Source organism: Saccostrea cucullata, unplaced genomic scaffold (assembly GCF_032062105.1).
Source record: "Saccostrea cucullata isolate Sc308-1 unplaced genomic scaffold, CSIRO_AGI_Scuc_v1 ctg172, whole genome shotgun sequence".
Lineage (NCBI taxonomy): Eukaryota > Metazoa > Mollusca > Bivalvia > Ostreida > Ostreidae > Saccostrea > Saccostrea cuccullata.
Window position 1 is genome coordinate 102,494 of NW_026932814.1, and position 13,200 is coordinate 115,693.

The 13,200-nt window shown below is 32.8% G+C and overlaps 2 protein-coding genes across 2 annotated transcripts; both read left to right on the forward strand.

The window, feature by feature from the left end:
* Nucleotides 1–2,302: 2,302 nt before the first annotated feature.
* LOC134236202 (multimerin-1-like) lies at nt 2,303–4,481 on the forward strand. Its single transcript, XM_062718363.1, has 3 exons — nt 2,303–2,618; nt 2,835–2,919; nt 4,039–4,481. The coding sequence occupies exons 1-3, from the start codon at nt 2,322–2,324 to the stop codon at nt 4,479–4,481; spliced, it is 825 nt and encodes a 274-aa protein (XP_062574347.1). The 5' UTR covers nt 2,303–2,321.
* Nucleotides 4,482–6,592: 2,111 nt separating this feature from the next.
* LOC134236203 (uncharacterized) lies at nt 6,593–12,961 on the forward strand. Its single transcript, XM_062718364.1, has 4 exons — nt 6,593–6,914; nt 7,126–7,207; nt 7,940–8,232; nt 12,818–12,961. The coding sequence occupies exons 1-4, from the start codon at nt 6,594–6,596 to the stop codon at nt 12,959–12,961; spliced, it is 840 nt and encodes a 279-aa protein (XP_062574348.1). The 5' UTR covers nt 6,593.
* Nucleotides 12,962–13,200: the final 239 nt, after the last annotated feature.

Consider the following 13,200-nt stretch of genomic DNA (forward strand, 5'->3'; position numbering starts at 1 on the left):
CAACCATTTCTGTTGAGGTATTAAAAAAAAAACTAGTACTCATTCTTTTGTCAGATGAAGTCAAATAACCTGATGAAAAAAATATGGGTACAATCATGAATGCAAATCGGTTGGACATTTTTTTTTATTGTATCGGATAACCTGAAAAATTGGATGTTTATCATTAATTGCTTATTGTGACTTTGTACTCCATCAATATAAAATAAAATCTGACAGATAAAAACTCACAGAACAGAGGAAATTGACATTTAAAAAGCTTGAAACGAGTTGGATTGGAAACGTAAAAATTCTTTAAAAACGAAAGAGAAGAAATGGTGACCTAATATCTACACATTCTGTTAAATAAATTAATATAGTAAGACTGTACAGAAAATTAATGTCAAAGAAAACTTACTGTCATTGACGGATAAATCGTTTCTAGGAAAAAAATAAATAATTTCATTTATAAATTCAGATATATTTTTAATGTTAACCAGTTTCAGAATAGCTGATGTTTACTTGATCTTCTAAAAATTTCTTTAGCTTTATTATATTAAGCAAGAAAAAAAGAAGAGTAATTGTTTGAAATTGCGTTTTTTAAGATTTAGTTGCAGGATTTAAAAAAATCTTATTAGGATAAGCATGGGGCTAACTGTTTTGGACAATCAGATAAATAATACAAGATATATAATAAATAACTAATGGACTACAAAATTTACCTCGGAAAAAATCTGCCCTCAGAATATTGCTTTAGCAGACCTGGAAAACAACCTTCTTATTCCTAATTCATACCCCTTTTGTCGGCCAAACCGGCAAGATATCACCTCAGAGGCCCTTATAAAAATAGCATTATTTCAAAGTTAAACATTGTTTAATTTCAACTTTTCTATAATGGACCAATTCATGAGTTTAAGATTTTTTCCAATGTAAAAAAATCATTTTTAATGCCAAAGCATTATTGTCTTCAGATATAACACAAAAAGCACAATTTCCCAACTGAACCCCCATTATTACTTTTCTTTCTAATTAATCGATGGTAAAGATTTAAAGTGCATTTTAAACCGATAGTTCACTAAGCAATGTATAACAACTTAAGAGATATCCAAGAAAGTCAAAACAGTTTTGAACATTTCTAGTTCTTTCTCTAACTTACATTTTCCTCTTTTTCAAGTAATCAGTTAAATTAAAAAAAAAACATTCGAATTAAAATTGCTGTATCATAAGTAACAATAAATCTGAGAATATTGCATTCATTTACACACGGTCTGCAAATTTCACCTTTACGCGAATATTGCACCTTATTGGGAGTTTAATTTAGGCGCAAGGGAACGGGGTAACAATTTTTGCTTCTGAGCTCAAATCAAGTTAGGTGCACATCATATTTTACATATGAGCAAATTAACTCCTGGTCTGTCTACAGAATTCTTTTTGTACCTTTAGCACGAGAAAGTATCCTTGATTGCTGCAAGATTGAAGAATTTTGCATAAAATATATCGTGAATTGAGAATCATTGACACTATATTTTTGAGACAAAATTACTTAAAATAATCTTTTACTTTTAAATAATTATTAATGTTATTTCCTGTGCACCTAACTGGATTGCATACCTTTGTTGTCAGCTTTTGGCGTTTTTTTTACTGCCCGATATCCTCGCTAGATTGTTCTGTTTTTGTTTTCTTTTTCTTTTTTTTAAACAGGACATGGATTTTACGGTCAGCTAATATCCCGAGGAAAACAAGAAACTTTTTACTCCCAGCCTGCAAACTGATTGGGGTCCGTCTAGCTGTCTGGCAATAACTTTGCAATATACCCAAGCAACATTAGAGACTACGTACTTCAACAGAATGCTTTAGGTCAAGTAATCAATCAATAAAGTAAAAATCATACCTACTAAATCGTCAGAAGTACAGATAACATAGAAATTTATCATAAATCATATTGATATAAAATCATCCTTAGTTAGTGTAAATTCTATATATTTTGTTTAAATTAAGACTCGATTCTGCATGGGGGTAGGTTGGGACCTATATACAGTCATAGAAAAAAAATACTGCTGTTGAAGAACAGCCATATTGACTCAGGTGTGTGTTGTGGCCCATGGGCCTTTTTTGAAGGTACATGTAACTGGATTGAATATTTTTGTTGTTAGATATCTTAAACATTTCTATCAGAACTACATCTACTCCTTATCAGCAGGTTTTCTTCACTTAGATTCCTTTAAATTTAAAACATATTTTTGTTCACTGCTTGGTTGATAAAGGAGATTTGCTTGATCACTATTTTATAAGCTAACAACGCGTTCAATCAAGTGATTGAAAAAATAAAGGAAAATCGTTTCAAAATGAGGCTGCTGTTCATTGGGTTTTCTTTGCTTTTTCTCATTGGATCTACCTTTGCAATGGATGATACATTAAGAAATGTACTACAGGAGTTACATAGGTTGAAAAAGACTGTTGCTGAACAAGGGCAGATAATAGATTCAGTGACAGGTCAATTACAGAAACAGCAAAAGGAAAGTGTGCTGTTAAAAGCCGAGCTTAGTGCAGTAAAGGAAAAGTTAAACTGGCAACAGAATGAGATTCCAAAAACAATGCAAGGAACCAAACATGATGGTAAAATCTTGAAGGAAACAAGCCAGGTTCACAAATTTGTATTAAGCCTAACAAAGAATAAAAATTTAAGGACAAATAAATGGATTTTTGAATATTTGATATTTTTTTTTTTTACATTTTAAAAGCTTAAAACCCTGTGTCTTAATTTAAAATCTTATACTAGTATCTTTAATACTCATTCCACTAATAAAGAGAAAAAGTTATACAGGACCTAAATTGTCATTTATATAATTTATTTTCAGAATGCAACAAAAGCAGCAAAAATTGTTCTAAGAAGTGAAAATAGACTTTCAGGGCAATTGTTGCATCTTAGAACAAAACGATCAGGTAAGTAAAGGGAATTTCATGAAAATGCTTACTGTGCAAAAAAAAAAAATTAAATGAATCAAACTTCATGTATTTCTAATGAAATAAGATTTCACAGGATTTCCACACTTCACATTACAGTGTAATATTCATTGTGACAAGACAAATCATTATTTATGACCCTTTGTCCCAAACCTTTGAGTTTAATCCACTTTGAAAAAACTTAAACCTTGGACATAATTTTGATCAGTTAGTACCAGAGCCTTCATAATTCACAGGTGTATTCCAAGTAACAAGGCCTTCCTTGGATAACAACAATATTGATCTTTGACCTTGACATTGGCGTTAAGCCTTCTCATAGACATAAAGTGGATTTAAGGAATAACTGTCTTATTTTTCGAATTCATGAAGTGATCAATGGATTGGCTTGTGTGATAATTTGCATAAACGCCGAAGGCGTTTATGCATAAAATTATCACACAAGCCAATCCATTGATCATCTTCATGAATTCGAAAAATCTGACAGTTATTCCTTATATTTACATGCTTTGATTCCGCCAATCCACGGGCTCCAAGCCTGCTTCTCTCTAGGTGTTGTCCCGCCCTGCACGTGGTTTTTTTTTTGGAACCGCGCCAAAACATTCATGAGGAAATCAATTACATTTACAATTGGTAATTTTATCTCGGACGAAGACATTGGAAATGTAAATATTTAGGTCTATGACCTTCTTTAGCAAAAAACTTGGGCATAACAGTTTGTTATAAATTAAAGCTCTCTTGGAACCTTTTAGATTGACCTTTCGATCTTGACCTTGGAGTTTGACCCACATTTAAAATAAACATTGACATTTACATTAAGGTTTTAAAGTTTGGTGCTTGTGCTGTCATATTTGGCAATTATATTTATTGAGACAAGTCCTTTCTTTGGATAACAGCATTTTTCATCCCTTGACCATAAGAGTTTGGCTTGCATGAGAATCTTCAACCTTTTCCAAAAGCTGTCATTTTGGGACATCAGTGTTTCACAAACACATATCTTTTCTTTTTCTTTTTTTTTTACCATTAGCATGGTCAAATATCATAACAAAGCAGTGCATTTCTGTAAGAAGTGTTAATTGATTTCTTTTTTGTTACCTTTAGTTTCTCCTTCACTCGAAATTGGATTTACGGCAACCAGACAAAGTGGTCATCCTGTTCATGAAAATGGAATTATTGTTTTTGATGCGGTCACAACTAACATAGGTTTCGCCTATAACCCAACGACCGGGCTCTTTAAGGCACCATCTGATGGACTTTACGTCTTCTTTTTCAACATCGAATGCGCGAAAGATAACGGTGATACTGAAGCAGAACTTGTGAGAGATGGGGCTCGCTTAGGAATGCAGACATACTGTCACGGACTGGGGAACAAGGATAACAGTGGTACATTAGGGGTACTTCATCTGCACTTCGGTGACACTATCTGGGTTAAATTATACGGTGGTGACAACAGAGTTTTTGGAGCAAAGACACTTTTTTCTGGATTTTTAGTAAAACAGAACTTGTTTAAATTCATGATTACTTTAGTAAATGTGTACATTTAATATGTACATCAAAAGAATCATGACCACTTAAAGTTTTTAAACTGAAAATAATGGTTTTAATTGAAAAAAAACGATAAGCAGTTTGCTCAAACAAAACTTATCGGGAGGTCTGAGCCCCACTGAAACAATATTTTGTTGTTAATAGTGAGCCAAACTTTCCTCTGAAGCGAATGCAAGGAGACCCTTCAATGCATATCCAGGAGTTCTGATAATGGAGACGCTTTCAAATCATATACCGGGTATTTGAATTGGTTCTAATTTAGAGATATATAGGCCTATTGGTGCCCTTGTTGCTGTCAATAAAACCCTATACAAGAACACCGCAATCTAAACTGTACGATAAAGAACTTTAGTTATCTCTGTTGTCATTCTTGTAGCTATTTGAAAAATAATATAAGAATACTCCTCCTGCAGCGTTGACTTCTATGGCAACAAAATTTTCAAACAAAATTAAGACTTCAGGATGTCCAATTCTGTAATAAAGAAATTGTGTGGAGTCTTCATCGTACGTAGTTGCAACATCAACACGTGTAAACACAAACCAGTAGAGCTACAATCTCACTAGAGACTTCTGATTTTAAATTAATTCTAGGAATAAACAGTAATATGCATTATTGTAGAAAAATTAGAATATTGTAAGATTATTAGGAGTAATTTTTATATATAGTGTACTATGTATATTGATGTCCGAAAATTTGTTTCAATTTTCAGTTTGCCATCGTAAAATAATTTAAATATAAAATAGTTTTAATTCCTGAAGTGTGTGGCAATGTACCAAAACCATTAATATTCTCAATGGAAGTCAAAAGAAGGCAAGTTGCAATTGGTTCCGAATTAAAATTTTCAAGCATTTTTACTTTTAAGGTGTAACAAGACAAGTGATTATCCAACTTATTGCTTTTTTAGCGCTTAGATTATATTTACAGTAATGAAACATGCTAATAACAAAATGCCAGGAACAGACTTAAACTTGGATTTTAACTTGGAATTCGTGATCGAAGGTTTAAATCCGAGTCATAGAGTAAGAAGTTGAACCTTACGTTACAGGTTCAAATCCATTACGGGATACTGTTTGTGAACTTTTCACATTTTTTTTTATTTCTTTTCCAGAACAACTGGGTCAATTTATAGCAAACTTGCCACAAAGCATCTTTTGGGCAAATGGGAAAAATGGATTCAAGTTTGTATAAATTAAGGGCCACACATACTTGTAAATAAGAAATAGGGAAAAAATGGCAGCATCTTCTAAAAATCTTTCTTAATATGACATTCTGGACCAAAAAAGTTTGAATTTAAGTGAAACCTTCATTCAATAGTGTAGATACAAATTTTCTCAATCATGATCCTTGAGAATGGGTGGGGCCAGAATGAGGACCAAAGTTTCCCATAGGATTTTAGAAAGCTTCTGAGGAACAGCAAAACATAATTAGTTATGTTTTTATGGAAGCATCCTCAGGTGGTTTACAGATTGTTTAAATCTTGATTCCCTGGGTAGGATGGAGCAACAATGAGAAACAAACTTTTAAAGGGGAATGAGAATGTATAGTTAAAAATTCTCAGGAACTGCAAAACCATGTTTAAGGTAATATCTTAAGGAAGCATCCTAAGGTAGGTTTTTTCCAAATCATGGCCCTCAGGGGTAGGATGGGACCACAATGGGGGACAAAAGTTTTACATAGGTATATTTAAAAAAAAAACTAAATTGAAAAACAGAAAAGCCATTAATATAAGTCACATTGATATGAAATCATCCTTAATTAATTTGTTTTAATCAAGACTCCTAGGGGTAGGTTGATATTGTAATAGAAAAAATACTGCTGGTGAAGAACAGCAGAGCAATATTGACAGGTTTGTGTTGTGGCCCATGGGCCTTTTTGTATGTAACTGGATTAAATATTTTTGTTGTTAGATTTTTTAAACATTTCTATCAGAACTACCACATCTTCTCCCTATCAGCAAGTTTTCTTCACTTAGATTCCTTTGAATTTAGAACGAATTTTTTGTTCACTGCATGCTTGGTAGATAAAGGAGATTTGCTTGATCACTATTTTATAAGCTAACAACGTGTTTGTTTAATCAAGTGATTGAAAAATAAAGGAAAACTTTTTCAAAATGAGGCTGTTACATGTAATTGGGTTTTCTTTGCTTTTTATCATTGGATCTACCTTTGCAATGGATGATACATTAAGAAATGTACTACAGGAGTTACAAAGTTTGAAAAAGACAGTTGCTGAACAAGGGCAGATAATTCAGTCTCTGCAGACGACCTTAGATTCAGTGACGGAACAATTAGAAAAACAGCAAAAAGAAAATGAACTATTAAAAGTCGAGCTGAGTGCAGTAAAAGAGAAGATAAACTGGCAACAGAATGAGATTTCAAAAACAAATCAAGGAACCACCCATGATGCTAAAATCTTGAAGGCAACAAACCAGGTTCGCCAATTTGTATCTACCCCCACGAAGAATAAAAATTCAAAGACAAATAAATTAAGGATTTTTGAAAAATTATTTTTTTTTCACATGTTAAAGCCTAAAGCCTTATGTCTTGAAACCTTATACCTTTAATGTCCATTCCATAAATTAAGTGGAATTTTAGTTTTACGGGACCTAAATTGACATTGATATATATGGATTTCATTTTCAGAATGAAACACGTGCTGCACAAAAAATTTTCAGGGAGAAAAGACTTTCAGGGCAATTGATGCATCTTAGAAGGAAACGATTAAGTAAGTGAAGGGATTTTAATGAAAATGCTTCCTGTGCAAAGAAAAAAATCATAAAATGAATCAAACTATTTTTACTCAAATAATAATACACACAGGGCTTCCATACTTGAAATGAATATTCATTGTGACAAGACAAATAAGCATTTATGACCTTTTAAGTGCCTAATCTTTGATGAGTTTAGTCCACATTTTACAAACTTAAGGTAGGACAAAATAGATAGGCCAAATTTTTCCTCAAATTCAACTTTTCTGAGACTTTGATATTTTGTTCTAGGATACAAAATTTGTCTTTTTGAAAGATATATGAAAGAAATTCAACCACACATTTTTTGCCCACATAGTTTGAAATATTGCCTATCAGACCCCTGTAAGAAAATTGTAAAATCAGACATTCGACTTGAGAATGAGCCGTATTTTAAAATTATCAATTGATCTGTAGCGTTATGGTCAAAGACAAATATATAAAGCTACAGCTCTGCAGCTAATTTATTGAGACAAGTCATTTCTTTGGATAACAGCATTTTTCATCTCTTGACCTTAGGGTTTGACTTGCATATGAGAATCTTCAACCTTCGCCAAAAGCTGTCATATTGGGGCATTGGTGTTTCAGAAACACAGATCTTTTCTTTTTTTTTCTTTTTTAGCCATGCACATTGTCGAATATCATAACAAAGATATACATGTATGCAATTCTGTAGGAAGTCTTAATTAATTTCTTTTTTTTACCTTTAGTTTCTCCGTCACTCGAAATCGGATTTACAGCAGCCAGACATAGTGGTCATACTGTTCATCAACATGGAATTATCGTTTTTGATACGATCATAACTAACATAGGTTCCGCCTATAACCCAACGACTGGACTCTTCAAGGCACCAGTTGAGGGACTTTACGTCTTCTTTTTTGACATTGAATGTGCGAAAGACAACGGTGATACTTACGCAGAGCTTGTGAGAGATGGGGCTGGTTTAGGAATTCAGACATACTGCCATGGCTTGGGAGATTTTGATAACAGTGGTACATTAGGGGTACTTCATCTGCACTTCGATGACACTATCTGGGTTAAATTATACGATGGTGAAAATAGAATTTTTGTAGCAAAGACACTTTTTACTGGATTTTTAGTAAAATAGAAGTCCAAAATCATGATTAAATGTGTACATTTAATACGTACATCTAAAGAATCATGACCACTTAAATGTTTCTAAACTGAAAATACTGGTTGTAATTGAAAAAATAGACCAATAAATTTTATTTCTACAATTATTGAGTGATGGGTATCATATTTATTAATTTTTTAACCAAAGCAGGCTACTAACAGATAAGTGGATGTACAGTTATCAGGGATTTTTAAACCTTGAAAAGGAGGGCTACTGACAGATAAGTCTGATGTACATGTGTAACTGAAGGAAATTTAATGAAACCAGAATCCTTATTACATCGTGCCATTGTGCACCACTTTTTGATCTGACATATTGATTTTCCAGAGTAAAACACAACTGCCATTATATTCATATGGGAGGCGGGTGTATCATTTAGTGAGCTCATTGCTCACTGTACCTCTAGTTTTTAAAGTCACCATTTCGTAAACAATTGCTCTAGATTGTATCCAAATGATATGAAAACCTTTTCGATAAGGTATAGTATCGGGATTTCCAAATTCGAATATACATTGGAGGGACCTTTAATTTGGCATTGCTTCGGAAGAAAGTTGATTTTTTTTTAAATTGGTCCCATTTTTGCATAACATATATTCCACACTTTTCATTTAGTTATTGCATCATAATGAGAAGCTTGAGCTGAACTCAATGTTGAAAAGACGCCAGAACTTTTATTCTGCGAGTTTCCTCCAACAAAACTATAATCGGGGCGCCCAAGACCTACTGAAACAATGTTTTGTTGTGTTGTTAAAAGTGAGCCAAACTTTCCTCTGAAGCAAATGCAAGAAGTCCTTTCAATGTACATGTTGTATATCCAGGAGTGTCAATAAGGAAATGCTTTCAAATGCTTTCAAATCATACATTTGAATTGGTAATAATTTTGAGATATAGGCTTATTGTATCCCTTGTTACTGTCAATAAAACCCTAAAAAAGAACACCGCAATCTGAACTGTACAATAAAGAACTTTAGTTATCTGTGTTGTCGCTCTTGTAGATATTTAAAATATATACCGGTAGGCCTTTATATATTAAGAATACTCCTCCTGCAGCTTTGTCTTTTATGACAAACAAATTTTGAACAAAATTAAAAGACTTCGGGATGTCCAATTCTGTAATTATTGAAAACAACTAAAGAAAATGTATGGAATCTTCCTTGTAGTTCCTTCTTCAATACGTTTAAATACAAACCCAGGAGCTATAATCTCATTAGAGACTTTCAAAATGAATTTTAAGAATTTACAGTTCTATATATTATAGTAGAAAAAAAATTAGAATATTGTGGGGTTATTAGGTGTAATTTTTAAATATTGTGTATGTATATCAATGCCCTAAAATTTGTTTCAGTATTCTATTCCCTCCTCTATTTTCCTCATTTATGATTTTTTATTTTCTCTCTGTCAAATTACCATTATCAAATAATTTAAATTAATAGTTTTGATTCCTGAAATGTGTGGCAGTGTAACAAAACCATTAGTATTTTGAGTGGAGGTCAAAAGAAGGGAAGTTGGTTCCGAATTGAAATTTTTACTTTAGGTGTAGCAAGACAATTGATTACCAAACTTGTTTTTTTTGAGCGCTAAGATTATATTTACAGTAGGTGTAAAGTCAAGGGAAATGAAAATCACTTCCGATAAACTTCAATTCATTATAAATGTGTTCGCTATAAGCTTGTTTTATATTTACAGTAAAACATGTATATAATTTTTAAACAAGTGCCAATTAGGAAGAACCTTTTTGCTTGTTAATAAGCGGGGGAAATTATTTTTCGTTATATCCCTTGGAAAACAGTCAAGATCCGCGAATGATATAATCATATCCGTCTCACAATAAGCGAAAATTACATTATAAACGTGTTCGGAAGCAAATTGAAAGTTGTGTTATTGTATCAGAAAAATTTTTTTGTACCTCCAAAAAAATTGACAAGTGATAAAAGGAAATGTCTATGCACGAAAATCCTATTTCGTGGGGGGGGGGGGGGGGCGGGGGAAATTAAAAATTTTCTTCCAAACACCAACACCCAATTTTAACCTATACTATGCCTTCTGTGGAAAGTGGGGGGGGGGGGGGGGGGTGCCGAAGATATGCAATGCCTAAGTATATATCCGTCTCCTCAGCCTATGGTAAAAAATTAAAATGTAAACAATTAAAATGTAATCCGTACTTATTCCGTATTCCATAGACGTATTACAAATTGTGTTGTAACGATCGGGTTCACAATTGACCGATTGGCTGCATTTGCCGAATAAAATTTAATTTCCGCCTTTTTGTTATTGCGCTCTGGTCAAGAACGGACGAATGGGGAGCAAGCAAAAATAAATCATTAGTATCGATACCAAATGTATCATGCTGTTTTGATTTAGGTATGATCTTGTGCAATCAATTTTTTGTCGGTCAATAATTATCTATTCATTTATTTTGATCAACAATTAAAGGATATTTCTTTTTTTTTTAAATCTTGTACCAAACAGCAAATTCGATATAATTATTTGTTCACTTTTTTTTTTACTAGGTGAACAATGCTAAGGCAAATATTTACTGAGTTGTGTCGACAAAAAGCTTTCGAACATGTAATTATCAGTTTAAAAGCACTTTTGTTTCTTTTCCGAAGATCAAAGATCATTATATTGCAGAAAAAATTCTATTGACCTTTATGCCCTAAATGTTGATGGAATCCGCGCATTTTGTGGCCAGAATATCAATAAAAAATTCTCCCTATTGTGATTAAGACAACGGAGTAATATTTTGACTCATAAATGGATTGTTGGGTATCGTATGTTGATCGATTACGAATACACTGAATGGCAAGGTTTTCACATGTACACACACACAAGTGGGAAAACCGAACCGAAACACAACATTTCTATCCATATTATATCTTGGATGTGTTTTCCATAAATCGGTCGCAGATCCTGCTCAAAGAGTACCTTTTAGACTGTGTCCTTTTCCGTTAATTGGTATTTGAGTGCATTGTCTTTTTAGAGAGCAGTTACAACTCATGGAATTATGCAATTCATTGTTGCAGGTTTAGTGTATTTATCGATATGCTGACAGGAATTGATGAGATTTTCACACATCGGGTAAGGTAATGGTTTTAAGTTTTCTTTCACTTTTTCACTTAAAAAAAAAGCGTAAAATTTCATCCGAGGTAGACAAGTCATTTTTCCCAATAGAAAAACAGAAGAGAAGGTTAACACGATTATTTGGAACGTAATGTTCAGCTACACATTTTTAGCTGACAATGGGGTGATTGGTATTATTGATGGACCACGTGTTTTGTTATAGTGAACTGATGAAAGTAAATGCTTTTATGATGGTGTGTTACACGAATCCCTAATCTCTTATTCCTCATCTCTATAATTCAAGTCTTTCTACGAAATATTTTTTACCACCAAGAAGTTTGAATTTGTTTTAATATGGAGGCAGAACATTGGTGTCGTTTTTATATAAATTAATTTAGTTTTTTTTCTTCTCATTTTACTTCCAACTTATAATGAAAATTGACATTTTTTTAATAAAATAGAGAAAGTTATATAAACATCAGTGAATAAAATATTGTTTAAATTAAATTAAATCTAAAAATAAGTTAAATAAACATTTGCAACAGGTACACACAAATGCTGCTGCAAAATCTGGATGATGACTATGAAAAATTCTTGTTTTTTTTTCTGACAAACTGTTAAAATAGGATTTATTTTTATTGATACAAAATGTAAGACGGGTAGTAAGGTGAAATAGGACAATGCTCTAAAAAAGCCAGGCACAAAGAGAGAGAAAGGGGGATAATTATGTCAAGGTCGTGTTGATTATTACTCTATCCAGTCTTAATTCAATTAACTATATCATCAATGTGTGTAATTAACCTTTTGCTCTTCATCTGTTTTACAAGTGTATTTGATCGATATTGTATGTTTCTGTATCTTTTTCTGATTTGTTAACCTACTATTCAGCAATAAGCCAAAATTTTCAATTATCTAGAATCAATTGTTTCGATTTGCAATCCGAAAGGCTCTGTTTAATAATCGATATATCAGATTAAGAGGTATATAAATCATCAATCATAACACTCCCACCAGGATTATCAATTATCTTAATTTTTAAAAATATAGATTAAACCGAGAAAAAGGTATATAAATGTTCAAAAATCAGGCATATGATATCGTCATATTCATCTCTCTCTCTCTCTCTCTAAATCTTCGATTTCAACCTTTAATTATCAGGGGCTAAAGGAGAAAATAGGATATTACAGTCAAGTACATTGCAGTTTATCCATAGCCCACGCACCTGTATAGCTAACTGATAGAGACTAGAGTAGTCCGCGTGCTGAGAAAAAGAGGAAACGGAGAAACGGAAAAGCAAATTATTGTATTCTGACGGAAGCTGAATAAAATCATCAAAAACACCCTGTCTTGTTTGTGTAATAACTGTGCTTTGGTTCCTTATTGATAAACATAGGGGGAAATCATCACCAAACCCTCTCAAAGACTCTTCAATGATGAGAAAGTCTATAGTAAGAATGAGTGCTTTCCGACGATGGTCAACCAGGCAGAAATGAAACATATAAACGATTCTACGTCAAGGCGACAGGGAGAAAATTAAAGATGCTTTCTTAGTTCCTGAAGACAGAAGTGTTTATGGATATATTGACCATGTTACATGAACGCTTTTCATAATCCGTCATAGATTTGACTTTCTCTTGGAAAATGAATATCGTCCGCTTTGGATTATACTGTACATCTTTACATCAATGAAATTTTCTTTTCTCATCAGGAAAAGTCGGAATTATTGACACAAGAACTGGATACTTTTTGAAACCTGAAATCTGGACATGGCTAATG